Source organism: Falco peregrinus, chromosome 2, assembly GCF_023634155.1.
Source record: "Falco peregrinus isolate bFalPer1 chromosome 2, bFalPer1.pri, whole genome shotgun sequence".
Classification (NCBI taxonomy): Eukaryota; Metazoa; Chordata; class Aves; order Falconiformes; family Falconidae; genus Falco; species Falco peregrinus.
In genome coordinates, this window is record NC_073722.1 from 109312707 (window position 1) to 109335628 (window position 22922).

A 22922-nucleotide genomic window follows, 5' to 3' on the forward strand; every position below is an offset into this window, starting at 1 on the left:
TATTGGAGGTGGAGACAGCCGAGCAGGATCTGGCAGTCGGGGTTCACTCTTTCAGTGCTCCCCAAAATCCTTGCTGGCATGGGAAGGGGCAGCGCACTAGGATGGTGCACAGTCCACAGGATGGATTAGGGCTGTGCTTAGGGCAGCCGGGCAGGAGCTGGTTTGGCTACTGCCGTGCGGCTGGGATGGGAGCGAGGGTGCAGCACTTGGGCAGGGACCGTGTCCAGGGGTACGGGGACGGCAGTACTGGGAGCATGGGGGCACTGGGAGCACCGGGAGGATGGGGGCACTGGGAGCACGGGGGTACCATGAGGATGGTGGCACCTAAGGCACCGGCAGCAGGGAGGCACTGGAGGAACGGGGAGGGGGGGGGCATCGGGAGCAGGGGGACACGGGGAGGATGGGGGCACCGTGATCGGGGGGAACCGCTGCGGGACGGGACGGGCACCGGGGAGGCGAGGGGAGCCGGCCCCGCCCGCCGCCTTGGCCCCGCCCCGCCGCCTTGGCCCCGCCCCGCCGCCGCCGCCCGGGCGCAGCCGGCGCAGGGAGCGGAGCGGCGGGCTCGGGCGCGGGGCAGGGCGGCGCGGGGTCCCGCCATGGTGGGTCGGCTCAGCCTGCGGGAGGTACCCGACCTCCCGGACATGAGGAAGCGGGGCGACGCGGGGCTCGACAGCCCCGACTCCGGGCTGCCCCCCAGCCCCGGGCCCGCCCCCCCGCCCTGGCTCCTCTCCTCGGGCAGCCCCGACCGCGCCGCGACCAACGGGCTGCCGGAGTCCGAGCCGCCCGCGCCCGCCGCCGCGGTGAGTACCGGCCCCGCCACCCCCCTGCAGCGCCGGGCCGCCCCCCGCGCCGCTGCCCCGGGGCCGGCGGGACCCTCCGCCGGGGGCGCAGCCCGGAGCGGGACCCGTAGCCCCGGGCACCCGCCGGCGCCGCGCTCGGCCCCGCTGCGGCAGGTGCTGGGCCCCGCGGGCGGCGGAACGGAGCAGCCGCTTCCCCGCGGGCCCTGCCCCGTGCCCCGCTGGGGGCGGCCGGCCGGGAGGCTTCTCCTTCCCGCACCGAGGGGCCGGCGGCCCCGCAGCGTCCTGGCGGGGAGGAGGGTGGGCAGCCAGCCGGGCGGCACGGCGCTTACCGGGGGGCTGGCACCGGGCAGCCGGCGTGGGCACAAGCTGGAAACCACCGACCCCCGGCTTCCTCCGGTCCACCGGCGGCTCTGGCTGCCGCCGTGTCCCCTGACGCACCCGCCGCGGGAGGCAGCAGCCGGGGAGGTGGCGGGGCCGCAGACCCGGCCACGTTGCGGCCGGGGAGCTGGTGGGGCTTTACAAAAGCCTCCGGCTTTGGGGTGGGCTCTGGCCCAGGGAAGCCCTGGTCTCTCCTGCCCCAGGTAGGGGTTGGGACGTGTCGCATCTCTGGAAACTCCTGTGGAAAACGAGCTCTCATTCCAGAGAGCGACCCAGAGTAGGAAGTTTGTGTATTAAACCATCGTTTCACTTAATGGTATCAGGTAGAGCTGTGCTAGCTTTTTGCATAATAATTTTTGAATGTTGACGCTGAGCTGTTGGTACAAATACTTTAGAAACCACAAATCTGGAGGAAAGATCCCTTTCCTCCAGGGGTGCATCTGTGAAACTGGGAAAGGCCGTAGGAGAGTACCGTGTTGAACAGGAGAGATGCTCACAGCCCCCTCTGCCCTGTGTAGTAAAGCACATATGCAGAGGTGGCTGCAAAAACAAAAGCAGGTTGCTTCCCTTCAGGGCCGCTTTAGTTTGCTTCTGGCTGCGGGATGTTGCTGGGCCGGTGTTGGCTCACAGCGCTGCCTGTCACAGAGAGGAGCGTGGGGACCCTCCATGAATTGCTGCTCAGTGGGAATGAGTTAATCCTGCCCACCAGGTTGTGTGTGAATTACACAAATTGGATTTAATACCTTCAAATAGTAGCTACAAGGAGGTTGCTCACAGCAAGATGTCCTGCAATAACTTCCTGCTGTGATCTGCCTGTGGGCAGATCTGATGAATCCCGCAAGGAGAGCTCGCTCTCATACACTTGTACAATGTTGGCTATAAATTCAGCGTGAACTCAAGTTCGTGCTGCAGAAAGCTGTGCTGCACCGAGGGGCTGTGTTTTCCTCTCGTTTCCCAGAGTGGCTCCCCTGAAGTAAGCTCCTGGAGTTAGGACTTTGTCTTCAAAAAATACACTTGGCCACATCTTTGATGCTGTAGACTAGTGTGAAGTCAGACCTGCAAGTTGCCCCTGTAGGCATGTCTTGGACTAGCAGATCCTCTTGCATGTCATGTAAATGTGAACCTCAGCAGCTCTGTACTAATGGCTAAATAAATGCATTTTCCTGAGAATATACTGTATCGTTACATAAAAGGAATTATTTTTGGCTTTTTTTGCAGAATTCTGTGTTTTCCCCCAGCCCTGTTCTCTCCAGCTGCCCTCCAAGATTGTGTCCTTTATCCTTTGGCGAAGGAGTTGAGTTTGACCCTTTACCACCGAAGGAAATAAGGTAAATACTGTGTTACAGGCCTCTCGTTTTGAAGGAGTTAGCATGTAAAGGAGTAGTTAGGCCTTATCAGCGCCTGTGAGTCAAGTTAATTTATTTGCAGAGCTATTGTTCCACGCAGCTATACACTCCTGGACCTGAATATTTGTACAGGCTGAAGGAGTGTTCAGCCTGTTTTACTCCCATATGGCTGTTTTCCAGGAAGACTTTCCTGTATTTTATGCTCTTGCTTTTACTTCATTGCACTGCTTCTAAATACTGGCTTTCAACTGATTAACCAGAAGGTAATCATGAGGGAAGATCTTCAAAGCAGCCATCTTTCTAGGACTGTTTTATTACGGGAAAGGAATTTTGTTCTTGTAACCTTCATGGTTTTGTAATAAACACTTTCTATCTTATCAGCAGTGGCTGGTTGTGCAAACTAAAAGAAAAGTTAGTATTCAGGGAGTGCGTTATTATTTCTTTTTTTAATGCACTGCATCACTTCACAGCCTGCGAATTATTCCTTTGAACATCATGATTTGCAGTAATGAGCAATGAAGGCTCCCAGCTGATTACTGTGCAAGCAGAACTAGACTGATAGAATCAAATGGAAGCCTAGCACAGGGTAGGGGAGGAACGGCCTGGTGTGGGGAAGGAGCCGGCACTGTGGCTGCAATTGAAGGCAGGCAGCACTGCAGAAAAGCTAACACGGAGTTGTTGCAGTGTGAAGGTGATGAAAACTTTCTTTTGCAATCCAGGAACAGAGGATTATCTTGCCGGCAGAGTTTGATGTGCAATAGTAGTATTTTCCTGCCAGTCAAATCTTCAGAAGTTTGCCTTCAGAGAGTGCCCCATGCCAGGAGCAATAGCAGAGAACTCCCATGTGACTCCTGACAAAGGAGAACTGAAAACATAACATGTACTTCTGTGGACTTGGCGCTCTGAGGAATTGGGATGCTTATGTGCAAAGCCTAAATGTGGATCTAGGCCTCTGGGTTTAGGCACTGGAGTTTGAAGGAGGCTCTTGGGTTCATAGACCTCAGGCTTAAAACGATGGACACGAGGACTGAGAAGATAACCTGCTAGTGCTGGCAGCTGGACAAAACAGTGATAGTGCCGGGCATGTCAGTAATGTAAGACTTTTCCCTCTTCCCGTAAATGAGTAAGACACCAGCAGACAGTTTTTGTGAGATGTGGCTGTTCCTCTGTTAAGGTGGCAGGTGCGGGGCTGAGGAGCCACCCTGGTACACAACAGCTCTGCTTTCCGGAAAACGCAGCCTGCTGCTCTGGAGCCGAGCTCATGCATGTCTCCCTTGTATTTCAGGTACACGTCTTCAGTTAAGTACGATTCCGAGAAGCACTTCATCGATGACATCTATATGCCAGTGGGCTTAAGCATTTCCTCTTGCAGTCAGACGGTCATCTGTGTCCCAAACTGCACGTGGCGCAATTACAAAGCAGAAGTCCACTTTGAGCCTCGCAACAAGCCCCAGCGTTTCACGAGTACCACCATCATCTACCCGAAGCACGCCAAGACTGTGTACACCACCACGCTGGATTACAACTGTCGTAAGACCGTGCGGCGGTTCCTCTCCAGCATAGAGCTGGAAACTTCGGAGTACCTTGGGAACGACTGTGTCCTGGATGGTTGCTGACTGACAGCCGTCTCTCTTGCTCTGATCCATCCCAGTCCCATCTAATGTACTGTGCTAACTCCGCTAGCTAAAGCGGGTACAGACCCTCTTTCTCAGCTCTTAATTCCTGCTTTAAGCATCAGAATGGCCTGAATGCAGTTTTCTGTGGGAACATAACTAGTAAGGAACTTGTTTCTTTGCCTTTAAGGTCGTGAATTCTCTCCCCTTCCCCACAGTGCAGTAATCAGGTGAAAATAACAGGAAGTATTTTCCCAGATAAAAACCTGACAGATAAGAAAGAATGTGGAATAGTGCCTGGCAGGTGGAAATCCATTTGATGCTTTGTGGTGATGTGCAAAAACAAGGGCAGTTTGCTCTCTTGCGTAGAATCTGCCAGGTCATTTGATTACAGCCAGCCAGAGTTGTCATTCCTTTCTGTTTAGATTGTGAGACTGTTTTCTCTAGAAGAACCATCTCCTGGAAATTGCTGGAAAAAGCTAACAGACAAAAATCTGGAATTCTGCATTTAACAGATACAAAGATGTTATCCTATGGCAATCATGTCTGGTTTGAAGGCGTGTGTTGGAAAGAAGAGGAATTCTGAGTAGAGCAGGAGATAAACTGCTTTTGCAGCTCCAGGCAGCAGAGAGAGGATCAGGTAATTCAAGTTCTTTAGGTGAATGGCATGGTGTATCTTGTGTTCTTATAATGACTTCTGCAGCACTGTAGTCTGTGTATCATGCTAGCATTTGTAGTAGGACTTGTAATGAAAAATATCAGGTCAAAAATTATCCCTGGATTGTTGGAAAGTCAGGTCTTGATGATGTGGTGGTAGAAAAACATCAGTGCCTAGTTTTTACCAACATTGTACTGTCTGCACTAAGGGAATTGTAACTCGGAAAGTTTCAGAAAACGCACCGTGTGTACAGGGACATAGAACGGAGATGCTGGGATCAGGTGTGAGAAGCTGTTGGCATTGGGGGAACGGCTTGTGAAGAGGTAGACAGTAGAAAAAGGCAAATTTTTATTGGATAGCAAAATCCACAGCTGTAGCTTTGCTTTCCTGTTGAGCTTCTCATTGCAAAGGTCCGTGTCCTCTCTGGACTTTGGTATTCAGGATGTCACTGGGATGGGGTAGCATTTGCCTGTCTGTAGGCTGCTGAATAACCCCTCCAGTCCCAAGTGCATAATGAGTTTGGGGACCAAAGGGAATAACTTCAGATACTATGGAATTCCATCTGGATGTTATGTGCATTAGTTTGTCATGTGCTTTGATGAAAATAAGACTGAGAGGTTTCTTACTTTACCCAGATTTTTTTTTTTTTTCTGTATTGACAGAGAGCAGTGTGGTGTGGAGAGCATCCACTTTTGGGACCGTGGGTTACATTGGTGGCTAGTGTGGTGTAGCTGCTCGGAAATGCTTGGTAGGCTTAACTTAGCTGGACATGGCTTTTCTATGTATTCCAAAACTCCTCTGAGGTGTAGGTCACCTTCTGGTGTAACATCAGCCCTGCACCTGCTTTTACAGAGGACTTTGCTAGTGCATAGCCCCAAGGGTGAATTTTGTCAGTGGTGAGTTAGAAACTCAGCAGTCTGTTCTTGAGCTGTACTTAATGCGTGTTTGTGCAAGTGTGCTGAATGGTGTGGAAGCGTACTGCAGTGTGAACTGAAATGACTTGGAAAGACTAAAAATGCAGCAGGAAGGAAGGGTTGAGTTTGTGTGGTTTGGGTTTTTTGTTGTTTTGGTTTTTTACTTATTTATTAGCTCAGAACAGAACATCCTTGATCTTTGGTACTGGCCTCAGAAAACCAGATCCTAAAACAATGTCAGGGTGACAGAGGATGCCAAAGTCAGGTAGGCATTGCTCCAGAGTTGTTAAGAGCAGCGCAGTCTCCTCGTTAAACATGTTGGTTTCAGACTACCGTATGTCTTAAAATACATGTTGCAATTCCCCCCTAAACATTGCCCCAGGATGTCTTTGTTGTGTAACAGAAGACACAACTCAGCCCTGAAGTGTGGGGGGTTTCAAATGGACAGAACTCTTTGGGAAAGCTATTGCATCATTGCTTGCTTCGCAGTTTCATGTACCTTGCTCCTGAAACATCTGGTGCTGGCCACAGGACACTGGAAGAACACGGACCCTGGATTGCTCCGACAACGCTCTTCCAATGAATTCATTTGCAGATCTAAGAGAAGATTATTTTAAGTTGTAATCATTAATTGTTCCTAGGTATAAATGAAATGACCCTTACACTATGGTTTTAGGGTAAAGCACCTGATTTTTGTAAAGCCAACAAACTTAATTATGTACCTTTTAAATTTTTTTAATTGGTAGAGATACCTTTTAAATTATTTATATTCCAACATTTGCAAAGCTCTGATTAGCTCTGTGCAAGTGTTCTTGTGTCTGGGATGTTTTCCACTCCCTTCTCCTAGTTTTTGTCTTTTACATTATTGGTAATAAATCATCTGAAAACCATCGTATAGGGAAGTCTCTTTATTTTTCATTCAAAGCTTTTCAGTGTTTATTATGGTATTTACTTAGAAATAAATACATAATATATCCTGCCAATCCCAGCTCCCCTCTTGTTTCTCTTATGTCATGTATTGCCGTTTACATATTCCAGGAGGGTGTTTCCCATCTAAAACTGTCTGTATTAAAAAAACCCAAACAACCAAAAACCACCACCACCACCAAATATTGTGGTTTTATCAGTTTAGCAAGACATTGAAAAGTGCCTTGAAGACAGCTGAAAATCCCCTTCAATATATATTTGAGTTGCTCATCTGGTATAGGTTTATTTTTAAAGAGAGTTTCTGGTATGGATTTCAGCATATCCTACAAGTGAAGCACTTATCCTTTTCAAATGTTAACACATATTTAACCAGACAGGAATGTCTTTTTAATCTTGGTTAAAAATGTAGATGCTCAAATACTATATTACTACGATATAAAATAAAACTTAAATGTATTATGCATTAAACTTTATAAAAACAAAATAGATGGTTACAAACTATTGTTTTGAGGGAAATTCTTTTGTGTTTTTCTGGATGCTTAATCTGTTCTTCAAACCTTTCCGAATTTGCAGGCATGTTGATTTTGTTAGCATCTCTGGCAAAGTACAAATGGATGCAATTGAACATCAGTTAATTCATAATGGAAATTTTTGCTTACTTCTTATTGTTTATCTGGTTATCTGCTTGCAAAAGCTCTAGATTTGCATGTAATGACATTATTGGAATCTAGGGAGCTTTGCAGCTATTGTAAAGCATGCCTGCTCCTGTAGAAGTCTGTGCAAGCATCTGAATATCATGTGGTGTTTAAAGTATTAAACAGCAGAAAAGCCACATATAAACATCAGTTGCTTATAAAAGACAGCCCATTTAAAAAGCCAGTAAGAAGAAACTTTAAAAATCAGAAGAGTATCTTTCGGGAGGGCTTCAGGAAAAACTTTCTCTCCTTTAAGATGTGCCATCTGACTGCCAAATACTTCCTTTAGTGTGGTTTGGGCTTTCCTTTAATATTTTCCTTTAATATTGTAGTAACACTTTGTATGAATGATGTTCCTTTACTATGAGAAGTTGAAGTAGGAGAATACAAGGCAGCCTACTGCTTCATGTGATTTTTAATTCGTATTGGCCAAATGGGCTTCTAGTTAGTACATACCATGACAAGGATAACCCTATTGTTATATACTCCATTTGCCTTGTATTATATACTGTGATTCTCCATAATGTCAGATCTGAGGGTCTGATACAATGAATTTTTGTAACAAATAAAATATTGTACCTAACAATTAGATCACAAGCCAAGTGATGAGGGCTGGATTCCAATCCCGATTTTGCAGCTCGCTTGGTTTCAAGTACCAGGTAAGTTTGTGTGCCTGCAAATTATTTTAGCCTCCAGACAAGGTGTTTGGTCATTCAGCTGCCCACGCTCACTTTCCCCATCTTCCACAAGGGCTGTGCTTGCTGGTGTCAGGACCAGAAATTCAGACCGTGAATACCTGAAAATCTCTGGGGTAATGCAGCGAGTATTATTTTGAAATAAACTAGTAGCAGTAACTAGGGGTACTGCAGGACAAAGGCAGTGTGGAAATTTTAATTGCTGAGGTAGTCTGAGTTACATCTGTATTTTAATTAATGGGTTGGTTTGTTTTTAAAGTATAAATGTCCTGCTCTCCACACAGCTATTAAGACAGTGAGTAATTGGTACTAAGCTACAGAACTTGTTGAGAGATTTTAGGTGACACCACTGGTTGCAGTTTGGAGACTGCGCTAGCTCATTCAGCATTCAGGACCAGTTCACGCTTGCTCCTCTGGAAAATAACTGCAGCAATCTTCTTTACATACTGTGTGATTGCTGCTTGTGCATGACGGTCTGCGATGAAGTAATGGGGAATGCCTGATGATCGGGCATGGCTCAGTGGGCAAATGTTGCTGGATATACAATTCGTAACGTTTCCTTCTGTTTGTCTTATAAATGTGCAGCCTTTCTTCCTCTGCTACAGGATCTTCAAGAATCCCATCCCATCGAAGGCTTTTGTTAAGTTCAGCAGAAAGACTCTGAACTGCTTGACCAAAGTCCAAAATGGCAGGAGAGCATACTACAACCTTGGGTACTTCTGCATCCTTCTGATTCTCTTCTGTGTTATTTTGGGCTGAGTCAAGATTCCTCCCAGTACTTGGGATTTCGAGCAGTGGAGGGGAGTGGGCCTGCTGCTTTCTGGTTTTGTGGTGGTGTTTATCTGTTAAAACAATAATGCTGTTAGCAAAAATGCATGCATTCCCTGAGGCCCTCTTGTTTATTTCATACAGAGGATGATGAGACAAGTGCTTGCTGTGCCTTTACGTGCCCATTAATAAGAAAACAAATCAATAAAAAAATACTAATAGCCTCAAAATCTTATTTTTAAGTGGAAAATATGTATTTATCTGATGGGCTAACATAACGATTCTCACACCTGTAAAATTTATTTATTGAGGCTGTTAATGCATTACTAGCACTTCTACACTAGCATCGAGTTCACTGCGCTTGCCTAACTCAATTTAGGCAGGAAATGGATTCTTATTTGTTGAGGATTATTTTTTTTTAAGCTGTTATCCATTAATACAGCAAGCAACGTGATAATTTTTTGTTAATAGTACAACTTCTGGAAGCCTTCAGGCACTTTTTGTACTAAGATACTGGAAGGGAATGGCTATTCCTTTACATGGAAGATGTTTTGAAGCGAGCTTCCCCTTCTGTAGCTGCAACAGCAACTGAACCCCACTGATGGGAAGTTAGATCAGTGCCGTGACTCATGCCTGTGGAATGGCGAATATTTAAACAACTATACTGTAGCTCACCAAAAGAAAACCACTAAATATTTACAGCATCCCAAATCTTACGTAGGAAGTTTATGAAACTTCCTACCACTTGACAGACGTCTTATGCCTCCTACTGCTTATGCTGTGTAGTTACATGTAGTCAATCTTGTTCTTTTTTTGGATTTGGAGCTATATATGAAAGGATGTGTGAACAGACTACAGGTCCAGTGAAAAGTTTTGAAGTGCCATAGATGATTTCTTAGAGAGGGCTGTTTTTTCTCTCCCTGGCAGCTATCCTGGAGGGCCAGGCAGGATGAAGGGAGAGCTGAGCACCGGATCCTCTGGCCAACAGGGACAGGTGAATCTCAGCCGCCTTCCTGATGGTGCACAGCTGATATGGGCTGATATGATCATTGATATGGGGTGCCAAATGCACAAACGTGCCATGCTGAGCAGTGGTCACGTCCCAGCCTGCACACGCTGCTTTGCTTGATGACCCCTTCCCTCCCCGGGCCTGCCCAGACCCTGCGGGGGCCGTTTTGGGGACAGCTGTGGGGCCAGCCCAGCTCACCTGCCCGCGCGGTGCTGGTGCCGCTCCTGCACGGAACCTGCTGCTGCTGTGGCTGCTTCCTGCGCCGCGGCTTCGCGCCAGGGGCCGGCGGTGGAGGCGGGCGCGGGAAGCCCCCTGGCCGCCCCCTGCCCGCGCTGCTCTCCCGCCGCTGGGACCCTGCAGCAGGTCTGGCATGGCGGCCCGCGGCACCCCTCCGGCCTGGCTGGGAGCGCGGAGAGGAAGGTCAGCAGCCCTGGTCCAGCACCCCTGGCTGGAACTTACGTGACCCTTCCCCTCCATCTTCCCTCCCCTCAGTGCTTTCCCCTTCCATGTCCCCTCAGCTCTTCCCCTCAGCGCCTTCCCCCTCCATTTCTTCTCAGGTTTTGCCCTTCCCCCTCCATCTCCCCTCAGGTTTTCCCCTTCCATCTCCATCTCCCCTTAGTGCTTTCCCCCTCAACTTCCCCTCAGGTTTTGCTCTTCCGTCTCCTCTCCCCTCAGCACCTTCCCGCTCTGTTTCCCCTCAGGTTCTGCCCTTCCATCTTCTCTCCCCTCAGCTCTTCCCCTCAGTGTCCTCCCCCTCCATTTCCCCTCAGGTTTTCCCTTTCCCCCTCCATCTCCCCTCAGCTCTTCCCCTCAGTGTCTTCCCCCTCCATCTCCCCTCAGGTTTTTCCTTTCCATCTCCTCTCCTTTCAGTGCTTTCCCCCTCTATTTCTCCTCGGCTCGTCCCCTCAGCACCTTCCCCCTCCATTTCCCTCAGGTTTTCCCCTTCCATCTCTTCTCCCCTCAGTGCCTTCCCACTCCATTTCCCTTCAGGTTTTGCCCTTCCATCTCCTCTCAGTGCTTTCCATTGCGATCTCCCCTCAGCACCTTTCCTTCCACCTCACCTTCGCCCTTCAGCTGTCCTCTCAGCACCTTCCCCTCCATCTCACTGCTGCCTTTCCCCTTGCCTTTCCGCTCCAGCCCCCTCAGTGCCTGCCCTTCAGCGAGGTCTCCAGGGCAGCCCTGGCGCAGCGGCAAGCCCAGGCCTGCCTGCTTGGCCTGGGGCCCAGTGCCGTTGCTCTGTGAACAACACTGTCCAGCACAGGTTTCTTCCCCTGTGTCTCTCTGCATGTGTAGGTACTGGGGATTGCTTGAGGTAATATGGTCACACAAGAAAGTGTTGTCCAAGATAGTACAGCTCTGGCAGTAGGTAAGGTATTATAGGGCTGCAGGGTTTGCAGCACACTGCTGCTGCAGAGGGAAGAATCAAACCTCCATTGCAAGACCAGCTATCAGGGTCCTTCCTATCTCTTTGTAGTACCTCAGCCCTGTAAATGAAGTTGCTGAGTGAAACTGCCCTCTCCTTTCCCACCCCTCCACCTTTCTCCACATACATCAGAGCAGTGAAGGTATATGTGAACAGCTTCTGAGGTGGCAATAGCTCTCCCAAGTGTTTTGGGGCTCGTGCAATTCTCACACCTGCCCTTGCTTCTGTGTTATGGTGGTGAGTGTTTTAACAGCCTCACCATCAAGGGAGATGAGTATGTCTCCTTTGGAGGTGAACCTGGAAAAAAAGCATTTGTGGGAACTCTAGCAACAGTTGCTGAAGCAATGCACTGCTTATTTGTTGTCTTTTCCCTGGAAATAACATGAGGTTTAATCCTAGTTTGGTTGCTTTCTCCCCCTCCCTGCCTGCCTCTTTCCTTCTCTCCTTCTAATCTATTTAGATGTGAGATTTGGCAGACACTTGTGGTTGCATTCAGACAGGTTGTGATGAAATTGGGCTCCCAGGAGGCTGCTCCCACGGTAGATCCCTGGGCTGCAAGCAGCACTTCTACTGCCGCTAATGGGCTGATTTCAAAGTGTCAACAGCGGGGTTTCACAGTGATGGTTATTACTAATGCTGTACAGCAGCCAGCAGGTCTCCAAAGCCTGTGTGTGGATGAAAGGGATGGTGACACAGGGCAAAAAGGCAAGGAAAACAGCAACAGCAGTAATGGGTTGTGAATAATTCACCCAGACTGAAAAGTGAGTGCAGTGTTTTTCAGAGAACAGGTAATTGTAGTTAGTGGTGGTCATCATTAATTTTATTATGAATAAATCTGACTTGCTAGCCAAAATTAGAGCCCAGTGGTAGCAGTTGGCCAAGCTACATAAAAAAATAATCTTCTGACAGCTCCTCCTTGGAGTACCAGGACAGGTAGGACAACATACACCTGGTTCACCTGTCTTCTCTGTTGCTCCAGTTGGCCAGGAGGATTCTGAGTGGTGAGATGACCCCAGCAGCAGATAATTTCATTCTGAACCAGCATCATCCCCAGGCAAATCCCTTACCCACTTTGCCACTTTTATCTTTTTCCCCTTTCTCTTTTAGACTGAGAGTCTCAAACTCTGCTGTGCCCAGCACAGCCAGACTCTAGTCTCAGTGGATGCTCTACCTGAGATTCACAGTAAAAATACTAACGACAAACTTTCCACAACCCTCTGAAGGTTTCACTGTGTCTTGGAGGCATATGTCTTTTGAAAATAAATATCTTGTGAATTCACAAAATAAAGTCCAATTTCAAACCCTTGCCAGGAAGGGTAATTACATTCAAACAGTAGATCTAATCTATATGTGTAAGGGTTGTTAGATTTTTCTTTCAATGTGCTTGAATATTCCTCTTTAATTTTAGTTTGAGTGTAAAATAAGTGAAGGTACCATTGTATTTATTTCCTTTGGTGAGACAGGGATGTTACCATGACGCCCATTCAGTATAAAATCTGGGTAATGCAACAGGCAGGTGCCTCTGAGAGGAGATTTGTGAACGTGCCTTACATTGTGATTGGAAAAACTAGTAATTTTATAAGCAATTATCTAGAACTGGTGACATGAGGAAGGAAACTTGCAAGCCTGAAATTCAAAGCCCAGCCTAAGCTGGTGTCAGAAAGTGGATCTTCACAGTTGTGGTGTATATGTGTATTTTTACCAGGACATCAAGGAACTGCCCAGGCCTCAAATATATAACCCATGGCTGCTGGGTTCTAACTCAGATAGCTTTTATTTGGCTGGGGGGAGTGTGGGTGCACTTTTTGACTTCAAATGCTACTACACTGATAAATTCCTCTAGATTTCCCTGTGCAACCAGTTTACTCCAAAATTTGCGTCATTTCCACAAATGCCCTGAAACTGCATATAGACCTACCACGCTGGGCTACCAAGGAAGTCTTGTGCAATGATGCCGTTGATGCTGTAGGCTTACCTTGAACATGGAAAAGGGAATTATCCCTGAGCCTTGTTTGTGCAAGCAAAAAGAGCAGTAGATCAGAATGGGGAGTTTGTCTTTAAAACAGGTAAAAAAGCAGCTTAATTTGCTATGAAGCATCAGTGTTCTTTAAACGTTTCCTTTGTCTTATATATTCTTAAGCAGGTGTGATCTATAGGCAAGATTTTTATGCTGTCGTTCAGATTAGAGACTGAATCATTGACCTTTTTATTGAGGAATGATGATTACAGGAATGAATACAGATTGAATCGCTGAGGACCAAATAGCAGAGGATTGCAATTGGGGTAACAGCTTGGAGAAAAATCCTGGCCGCCTTGCTGTGAATTATAAAGTGGCTAGACTGAAACGGAGTGGTCAGGGCAATGAGAAGGGAGTGCCAAACATCTCTGGCTGCGGCAGCTCCTTGCCAGTTGTCAGCCTGTGTCCCTAGGAAATGGTCTTTCAGAGATAAGCAGCCAGCCAATTTGGCCTTTGATTATTCTACGTGTTTAAAATTGCTCATAATTAATACTATTATTATTATTATTTGTGTATTAAAACACTGGTTGTCTCCCTCAAGTTCTTGTGTCAAATGCTGAACAGACAGATGATGAGAATCCTTACCTGAAGGAACCTGTGATCTAACCAGAAACAAAGGTCAAACTGTGGAAAGCAGATCAGCAGTGCAACACCTCAGCTGTGATTGTCCTGCAGGACATGGCTGACAATGGGAGCCCAGACCCCTGCTTACCAGTCCAGCGTCCAAATTGGGAATCATTTCCCATAGCACTCCAGGATTCGTACAATTAGGATTGTTTTGCTATACAATAGAGCTGCTTTTAAGCATCTGTAGTTCTTCTGGAGGACACCTTCATACCCATGAGTTTAACATCTCTCTGAAAATGGTGGTCTTTATTTTACATTTCTTGAGAAATGTGCCTGTCCGAGGGTGGCACAGAAAGGCTGCTCCCTTGGTGTGCAATTATGAGCTGTGCTGAAAGGAGGCTGGATCAGCTTGGGGCATCTGCAGTGCAACTGTCAGCATTGCTGATAGGCCTGCTGGAGAAGGTTGCTATCCGTTACAGTTCTTGTCGTGTATATTTAAAATCTCTGGCAGCTGTGATCTGGTGAATAATTCAGTGAAACCCATCATTGATAAAAGACAGATTTTGAAGGGTTCTTTGGATGGAACTGGAAGAGCCTGCTTTCTGAGAAACGAGTATATTAAAAATTGACTTCATGCTATCAAGATAAAACTCATATTTAGCCTTTTTAAATTTTTAATGTAATGTCATATTTATTCTCTGTGACTTCCAGCTATCGAGGCCCAGCCTTGCAGTCGAACTCCGAAGTTATCTGTGGTTCTGTGGGGATCCTGACGAGCAAATTCAACAACAGAATGGATACAGGCTCTGAGATTAGTGTCTTTTCCTGTGGCTATTGCTCCTGCCAGTACAGCTGGTTAAATAAGGTAATTTATCTTCTGAAGTTGGCTGAACCGTGTGTTTAATTTATTTATATTATTGACTGTGTGGAGGACTACCCTGGTGCAAAATGTCATCTTCAAGTACTTTCTTACACAGAAATACAGGCTCTGTATTAATGCAAACAGTGCTTCCTCTGAGGATTTTTCAACACTTGCCTAAAACAAAAAGCAAAATATAAACTCAGACTTGAACTTGATTTAGGTAAAAGGTGGCTTAGGGTCCCTAAGCTTATCCTGAGGTCGTGTGGATGTATGGAAGTGATGGGACTTGCAGGGCCACCAGGTTTCTCAATGGCAGGATCTGAACAGGCAGTAAAAGCACTGACTGGGATTTCTTTTCTCTTCTTTTCTCTTTTCCTTCTGTCTTTTTCTCTCCCTCCCTTCCTGTCACAAGGCAAATTTACTCACTGCATCCACTGGGCATTTAGACAGTAATAAGCCCGAATTTCTGTGTTCACAGGCTAGTGCAAAGGAATAATTGTTTTCCTGTAGTTTTCTGTTGACTCACTGTATGATCTCAGGCTGTCACTTCACCAAATGCTTTGCCCCCCATCCCCACCCTCCCTGTGCCACATGGGACAGTAATTGGCATTGGTGCAGCTCTCCAAAATACAAAGCCTGACATAATGATTATGACAAAATGTGAGGGAGCAGGCTACAGGCAATTGTTGAAAGCAGAAGAAAAGCCACGCCAGCCCTTGGTCCCTCACTCACCTGCAGTTAGTCGAAGCAGGCTGGCCAGGTTTACCTTGGTGTGTTGGGTACACGCCGGGTCCTTGTCATACCTGGTTGGTGGCCCTGCAGGCAGACCGAGCTTCTCCTGATGTGGGGAGCCCCTTGATAGGATTGTCCACAGCAGTCCTGGGAGGAACAGCTGTACTGTCAAAAAAGTTAGACCAATTTTTGCTGCTGACACCAGACAACCTTCTGTAGCTGGTCTCTGCTATTAGGATCACTCTGCAGATTTGGGCACTGAATTTTGAAAAGTTATGAGCTCCCCATGGTTGCCTTGGGCCTAGCAGGTGACATTGCTTTGTTAGGTGCTGCTCTTGGTTTAAATTTTTTTTTGTTTTCCCCAGATAATTAATTTTTCTGGTGGGGCTGGTTTTTGGTGTGATACTTTTGCTTGTTTGTTTGTTTCTTGGGGTTCATTTTTTTGCTTTGGGGTTTTGGGTTTGGGTTTTTTGGTTGGTTTTTTTAGTTGCTGGGGGCTTGCTTTGTTTGGATAGGTTTGTGTTTTGGTTTGTTTTCCTTCTTTCGTTGTTTGTTTTGTTTTGTTGGTTTGAGGTTTATTTCGGTACGGGCTTTCCTTGTTCCTAGTTTGTTTTGGTGGGTTGTTTTTTTTCCAGTGGGTTGTTATTCTGCTCTGGGGCTCCCGGGCGCGGCCGGCCGGTCCCAGCGGCCCGCAGCCCCACCGGGCGGCTCCGCTGTGGGCCTCGGCGGCCGGCGCTGGCGGGGCGTGTGCGGCGCGGCGCCGCCAGGGGGTGCCCGGGCCGGCGGGGGCGCGGGCGGTGCCGCCGGGGCTGGCGGAGGCGGCGGCGCGGCGCAGCGCAGGTGCGCTCCGTTTCCGCGTTGTCCCGGCGGCGGGGGGGGAGCGGCTCTGCGTCGCGTCCCAGCGTGGCCCGTGGTGGAGCCGGCCGCGAGTTTTGCCGGGGCAGCGAGGCCGGGTGAGCGAGTGGGGCGAGGCCGGAGGGCAGGTGGGTGCGTGGGGGGGACGCTGCGCCGCAGGGAGCGGGTGGTGCAGGCCCCTGCCGGCAGGGCGCACGGACGCTTCGTGCGGAGTTTCAAGCAGAGTTTTAGGTGTTGGTACGTAGAGGCTGCCAGGACAACTGCGGGAAAACGGCCGTGTGTGGGGCCTGTGGGGTACAGCCCCTTCCCCCGGCGAGCTGGGATGGGGGAGCAGCTTTTGGGGGGGGCTGGGGCAGCCAGAGCTGGAGCTCCACTGGTGTGAGAGTCCTATCTAAAAAGTGCTGCTGAAAGCAGTCCAGAAACACAGCAAGGTGAACTTGGCTGAATTTAGGTGGAGTTAAGCCTCGTGAAGGTAACACAATGTGAGAGAGGTGAGGGGGGGGAAGCGAGCCAGAAGTGGAAAGTTAAGTGACATGCTCCGCTGAAAAGAATTTCAGGCCCAGTGTGCTTTAGAGAGCTGTTGGGTTTGTGCATGTTGTGTAGTGGGAACCACAGTGTGCATCTTGCAGAGGATGGATTGTCGTGGTTCTTTGTGTGCTCTGACACGGAGTGATGGGTGCTGTTGTATGTGCAAGTAAGATTGACATGCTGTGCCCATCCCCAGTGGTCTTAATCTGCTGCAGCTTGGGTCAGGTGTTCCTCGGCCTGGTCAAAGCCCACGGCTTTCTTTTTGCTCATATCAGCAATGATCAGGGTGATACAGGATGGTAAAGGCCTTGGAGTTACTGCTGGCCATGTTTGTGTGTTGTTGAAAGGCTTCCTGGGATGCCTGAAATGAATACTGTAGCTTAAGGATGCTGAGAAAGGATATTTCATCCTCCAGATGTGATGGCAGGCCTGTGGCTCAGAGCTGCCCTGGACAGTGAGTTTTTGGCAAGGCCTGGAATCAGGCTGCTCAGCAATGTTTCTCTGCTGGCCGTGAACTGTGCTTTTCCTGGTTCACTTGAGGTTACCAGTGAAATAGGCTGGCATGCAGTTCTCCTGCAAAGGATTCCTTGACAAACACTGGCCCGTGCTCAGTACTTCCCTGCTATGTCCAATTCTTTCTAAGAAACTTGATGCTTCTCTGGAGGCTGGGAGGTGCCTATTCCACCCCTGCCAACCTTAGCCAAAGAAGGCCTCCTGAACTTTTTAGCATATCAGAATAGTGAAATGAGTCTCTCTAATTGGCCATTTAAATGCTAATTTGCCTCTCCTAGGCCTATGCCAGATCAACCTGCCGCAGAAAGTGAGTCAGAAAGAGCCTGCTGTCTTCATGAATTATTCACTTTACACAAGGGCACCTGCCTGGCTGGAGATCAGAAGGAAGTAGGGCCAAAGTCTGATAAATAAAGATACACCTTGGCAGGTACAACAGTGCTGGCTTTCCTCCTCAGCATCACAGGGTGCTGGGGAGCCAGAAGACTGCTTTGCTTGGGCAAAACCTGATTCTTTATAGCTTACCATATATCAAATAGTCATGCTAGTAAGTGCCTCTCATTAATACAGGATTGTTGGTACTGTATGTCAGTTTTCCTGTAGAGCTGATTTTATCTTCCTACTCATAGGACTGGTGTGGATCTCCAGGGCACTGTATTTTATAAGCTCTTTAACAAGCTCTGTCTTAAAAGTAGTTAGGCTTCTTGCCACTGCTGCTAGGATTGGGAAGCAGCTCTAGTGCATGGGAACCTGCCATATTTTCCTCCCAGACCTCATCCTCACTTGCTCCTTTTCCAGCTTGGCTTTATGTGATAATGACACCTCTCACTTTCTGTGTGCTACAGCCAGTTTGTTTTTGATTCAGGCTGGGCCAACCAGATCTGAATGCACAGCTCTGAGATTTTCCCTATTTTGCTGGCACTGGTGCATTGAGCTTTCATGGTGTTGCGTTAAAAGGGAGACAGACTGGAGAAAGTCTATCTTACTGGCTGCTTAAGTTGTGCCAAAGCTTGCCAAGGCTTTGTGGTGTATATTTGGACATTGTGTTTTCCTTGTCTCTGTTGGCCCAAACTTCAGAGCTGCAAGTCAAGTCTGATCATATTGGATTCCCTGTGTTGCTCGGCTCTCTATCTGCTGCTAAGAGTTTGCACTGTTGTGGGGGTTTGTCAAAGTAAGAAATGGTAAAAGGTCGTTGCTCAGCTGTGCCCCTGTGTGCTGGCCCAGCTTTCTGCCTTTCTGAGAGCTGGGAGCAGGAAGGTGGCGAGGATTGCTTGGGTCCGCTGTGTCTGTTCTGCCTGCCTGCTTAGCCCCTATAAAACGTTGATGCTTACAGCATGCTCCTTTGCCACAGGAATGGCAGACAGACTGCTAAATGTAGGTGTGAAGGGGCAGTCTGAAGTGGTTTGTGTGTGAGAAAAACTTTAACAAAGCCCTGATTTAGGCCAGCACTTGTACCGGCATAGTTACTCCCCTTCTCTGGCTCTGAGACTTGGCTGTATCTTGAAAGTCAAGTGTGTGCCTTCTGCCATGCTTCTACAGCCCCAAGGGTTATTCTGTCACTTTAAAGCAGTCTTGTGCTTTAGAACGCAACTGTGGCACTACAATCTTAAAAACATGAGAGGAAAAGTTGTGTCTGGACTAAATAGCCTTTCTCTGCCTGCTCATACTTGTCTCCCTGCTGCCCAACTAGTGTCTGGGAGGAAAAGGGACTGGCTGGTGGTGGGTGGGAGGCAGAGACTGGGTTAACCTTATCTGTTTCTGCTAGTCATTTATCCTCTGTCATAGCAACAAGAGCAAACACTCACTTAGTTGCTAAGGTTTCCCAGGGATAATGGGGTCTGGTGTTCGGAGCAAAGAGTAATTACACTGCCTCTTTGAGGGAGCAGCAGCTAAAAGGAAAAACAGGCCAGCACAGTACCTGGTGCAAGCTGGGAGTCCTGGGGGTGGCTATGCCCTCGAAGCAGGAGAGTTAATTACACCAGCACAGCTCAGCTTGGGAATTGGAAACTCATCTCTGGCCAACTGTTTAATTTTTATTTTTTAAATGAAGTATTTAAAAAAAAAAGCTTAATTAATTGCCTATTAAAAAAAATTAATATAGGCATGAGCTGCTTAGCTGAAATAACCAGGCAATTGAAAGCTGACTGGAGAGCTCCTTATGGGCCTGTTTAGGACATTTTTGTATTTGCAGGGCTCCAATGAATAATGCTTTGTGGGCACCTGTAGTCAGCCCAGCTGCAGGAGGGCTCGTGCAGACTGTGCTTTTGCTGCCATGAGGAGGTGTTTTCTACTGCAGTGACCACCTCAATGTCAACAAGACCCTGCAGTTTTAACTTTGATGTAGTCAAGATAAAGTCAAAATGTTTGAGGTGGAGGAGTGGGGAAGGGACTTGGTGTAGCAAGATGATGCTAAAAGTGTACGTGAGCTGAAAAAGCAGGCTGATAAATTTGGGACAGAAAAACGTTGAGGGTGTTAAATACAGAGCTACAGCCAGGCTCAGGGAGTACATGATCTAGGAATCTCTGGAGGCTGGGAGGGTATTGCTGTGTTGTGCTCTGTTCTTATACTCTTCTTTAAGCATCTGCTCTTGGAGCTGGTCAGGTAGCAGGTGCTGTGCTCACTGGACCTCTGGCATGACCTACAACAACTGTGATCTGTTGTTAAGGTAGACATAAATGATGTTGCTGTTCTGCTGACAAAACTGGCCTTTCTTCAGAGAAGAGCCTGAAATTCCTTGGAGAGCATCGTGTCAAAGGGCTGTGCCTGTGTACTGCTGTCAGCCAGGGCTAGATATGGGACGTGCCAACATGGCAACCTTCTGCCATTGCGGCCACCAGTTGTAGTTGGTGCTGAATGTACAGGCTGTTGGAATGCGGAGCAGGAGTACATCCGGAAGCACTTCCCACTGCTGTTCTGCTGCTGCTTTGGGAAGATGTGCCTGCTGCAGGATCCATGGCTGTGCAGTTTGGTGGTGTAGTAGGGTGTAGGGCATTTGCCTCTCCCCAGCCTGTGCCTGGAGGATGTGCCACTCCACAGCTGGCTGCAGCCCACCTTCATCCTCCAGGCCACATGGGGACTATCTGGTGGGAAAGATCCTGCTCACTTTGTTGTCCTGTGGTCAGTCTGCAGTGAAGTGGGGCCAAATCAACAGTGTGACCCTGCCACTGTTCCCTTGACTCTGATCCCACTGGAAGACATCTCTCTTGCAGACTGAAGTCTCGGGTGCTTTGTTCTCTGGCTGCAGGAGTCCAAGTCTCGTCAGGGAAACAGCAGAGGCAGTGCTACATCAGAGCTGCAGGCAGGGATGTGCTCAGTTCTGCATCCTCTGAAATGCTCCTGGCCCCATGCAAGGGGTTTGCTTGCTGCAGGGCAGTGCTCCTTTCTTGCAGCCCTCCCCTTAGCTTCTGTGCCAGGGGCAGCCAGGTGGAATTAGATTTAATGAGGTTTTGTTTCACATGACTTCCTTCATCATAGGAGAGGAACAAACAGGTGGAGTGTTTTTAAAGCAGGTGGTAGAGTGTCTATAAGAGCTCCCTTTTAATTTTTAATTCAAGTAAAAAGCAGAATCTTGGAGTGGGAGGTTTTCTTTCTGTAACACTAAGTACTTGTACTTCCCCATTACTCTGTATGCAGTATACTTGCAGGTGGGCCAAGAGCTGTGGCTTTCTCTTGATGCTAGAGACTGACTGCTTCTGCCGTTTGTTAGCTTGTTGAGAGGAGCAGAGGACTGGGAGGGGGTGGCTCAGTGAGGTGGGTGTTAACTGGAGTATTTTTGAGCGAGTATGGAGTAGAGGCTGATGGCAAGAGGGGGATGTTTCACCACAGCCCATAGAAACGACTCCCTGGGCTGGCGTGGTTTTGCTATCTTGGTGTTTCTGATGAGACTGATTTCACCGTACTTTTTGTCCTGTACAGAGATAAGAGGGAGGATGCTTCATGCCTTCCAGATACTCATACCGTTTCTCTGGCATCATTCCGGTGGCCATGCAAGATATTCCTTTCCCTCCAGTCCTGCTAGTGCTCCTGTTTCCACCCCAGCAGACTGTGGCCTGCAGTCCCATGTCATTCTTGTTTGCTTCTCTGAGGTAGTTGTGTCAGACCACACCAGGCTTTTTTTCAGAGGCAAAGGTGCAAAGCCACCTGCAATGCCAGTTTACATCAGAGGGAGCAGCAGATACCCAGTGCTGCCAGAAGAAAATTCTCCTGTAAATACAAGGAGTAATCTAAAGACTGTTTTGGGATATGATGGATCTCTAGGCTGCGTTCTGTGTTCCTTCTCTCTTTGTAGATGCTACTTAGGGAGTGGTGGAGAACAGAAAGCATATGCTGGGTAACAAGAGGCAAAAGAGCATGACATTGCTTGTTTTTGTTCAGTCATGCTGAGAAAAGTGCACTGTGGTATGAGGCTGGAGAATGTGTTTAGGTCTCTCCTGAGAAAAACGTGTAGCTGATGTGCTCTATTCTAACTTGCCTTCAGCTCTGTTAGAGCAGATAAAGCTCTGCTGAGAAGGGGCAGATGTATTCAGCACAGCTTTCCAGCCTGAAAGCACAGCTGCTGGCAAACTCCTCTGCCCTGACCTTGGCGTAGAGTTCATCTCCAGCTCTAGCTTTTATGCTAAACATGCCACAGCTTCCAAGTGCTGGTCAGATCGATATGGTTGCATGTATTGAGCCTTGCCAGTGGACGTGGAGTGTGTGGGCTGTGCTATTCTTCAGGTGTATGTGAGTGGGAGAAAAGAGTGAGTGGTGTATCTGAAGAGTAATTTAATGTATGCATTTGTGTGTGGGGGTACATGTACATATAGTCCTGTAACAACACATCACAGGCTTGGAAAATGTCTGGAAAATCCCAGGTCAGCTGTTCTGTGTGAAATTGTAGCTTCTTTCTGCTTCTAACACTGGCGTGGGGGGTGGAAGCTTCTGTATTCCTTTGCTGTTAGTGCCTGATTGCTCCCCTGTGTGCGAGCTGCTGTGGGACATGTGTGGGGACTTCGTTCTCTCCTCGCCTGCAATCATTAAGAAGATGGAAAAGAACAGGAGGTGTTCTGGGACAAAATGGAAATGCAAACCCACAGTATGTGTGGCACTGGGCAAAGCAGGGAAAGTAGCTGGTAAATTGAAGATGCCAGGTTCAGAAATTTCTTCTAGGGATGATCCATTTCAAAAGTGATCACCTTAACTAATGTAGTACAGGTTTAAAAAAATTGCTGTCTTCCTTCCTGTCTCAACTGTCTTTCTCTGCCAAACCTTTTCTGTAGCCTCCCATCCCCTCCATGGCTCACTTTGCTGTACAGGTGGACAGTGCTGCTGAGCATTATGTTGAATTGTTACAACCTCCACCCTTTTTATCCATCTGTACCCTTGCACAGAAAGAAATCTGTGCTTCCTGTGGAATTCTTCCTCTTCTCTCCTGCCTGTTCTAACTGCTGAGTTTTCAGACTCTAGAAATTGAATGGTTAGAGGGGAGGGAACTGGTTCGTAGTTTGTAACTGTTTTGGCTGTCAAGGCTGAGGTGGAGTTTGGCAGGAGATAGCTATCAGTTCTCTAACATGGGTTAGTGTTTCTGTGCTGGGGGGTGAGTGGTGTGTGTGGTCCCTGTGAGCTCAGCACTTGAAGAGAGAGAT

The 22922-nt window shown here is 48.1% G+C and overlaps 2 protein-coding genes across 3 annotated transcripts in view; both read left to right on the plus strand.

The window, feature by feature from the left end:
• Positions 1-512: 512 nt before the first annotated feature.
• Positions 513-6604, plus strand: RFLNB (refilin B). The gene is made up of 3 exons (XM_055797455.1): positions 513-800; positions 2397-2506; positions 3810-6604. Exons 1-3 carry the CDS (start codon positions 597-599, stop codon positions 4138-4140), a joined length of 645 nt encoding a protein of 214 aa, XP_055653430.1. The 5' UTR covers positions 513-596; the 3' UTR covers positions 4141-6604.
• A 9600-nt stretch (positions 6605-16204) lies between these two features.
• RPH3AL (rabphilin 3A like (without C2 domains)) overlaps positions 16205-22922 on the plus strand; it is a 51651-nt gene continuing 44933 nt past the window's right edge. The window contains exon 1 of one of the 2 annotated variants that reach the window (XM_055796914.1): positions 16205-16387. The gene's annotated coding sequence lies outside the window, so the exon portion shown is untranslated. The remainder of the gene's footprint in view (positions 16388-22922) is intronic. The other variant, XM_005233661.3, reaches the window with a different exon arrangement.

Coding starts and splice junctions, on each gene's coding strand:
- RFLNB (XM_055797455.1), top strand. CDS start 597: ATGGTGGGTCGGCTCAGCCTGCGGGAGGTACCCGACCTCCCGGACATG. Junction 801..2,396: donor CGCCCGCGCCCGCCGCCGCG/GTGAGTACCGGC, acceptor CTTTTTTTGCAG/AATTCTGTGTTTTCCCCCAG. Junction 2,507..3,809: donor TTACCACCGAAGGAAATAAG/GTAAATACTGTG, acceptor CTTGTATTTCAG/GTACACGTCTTCAGTTAAGT.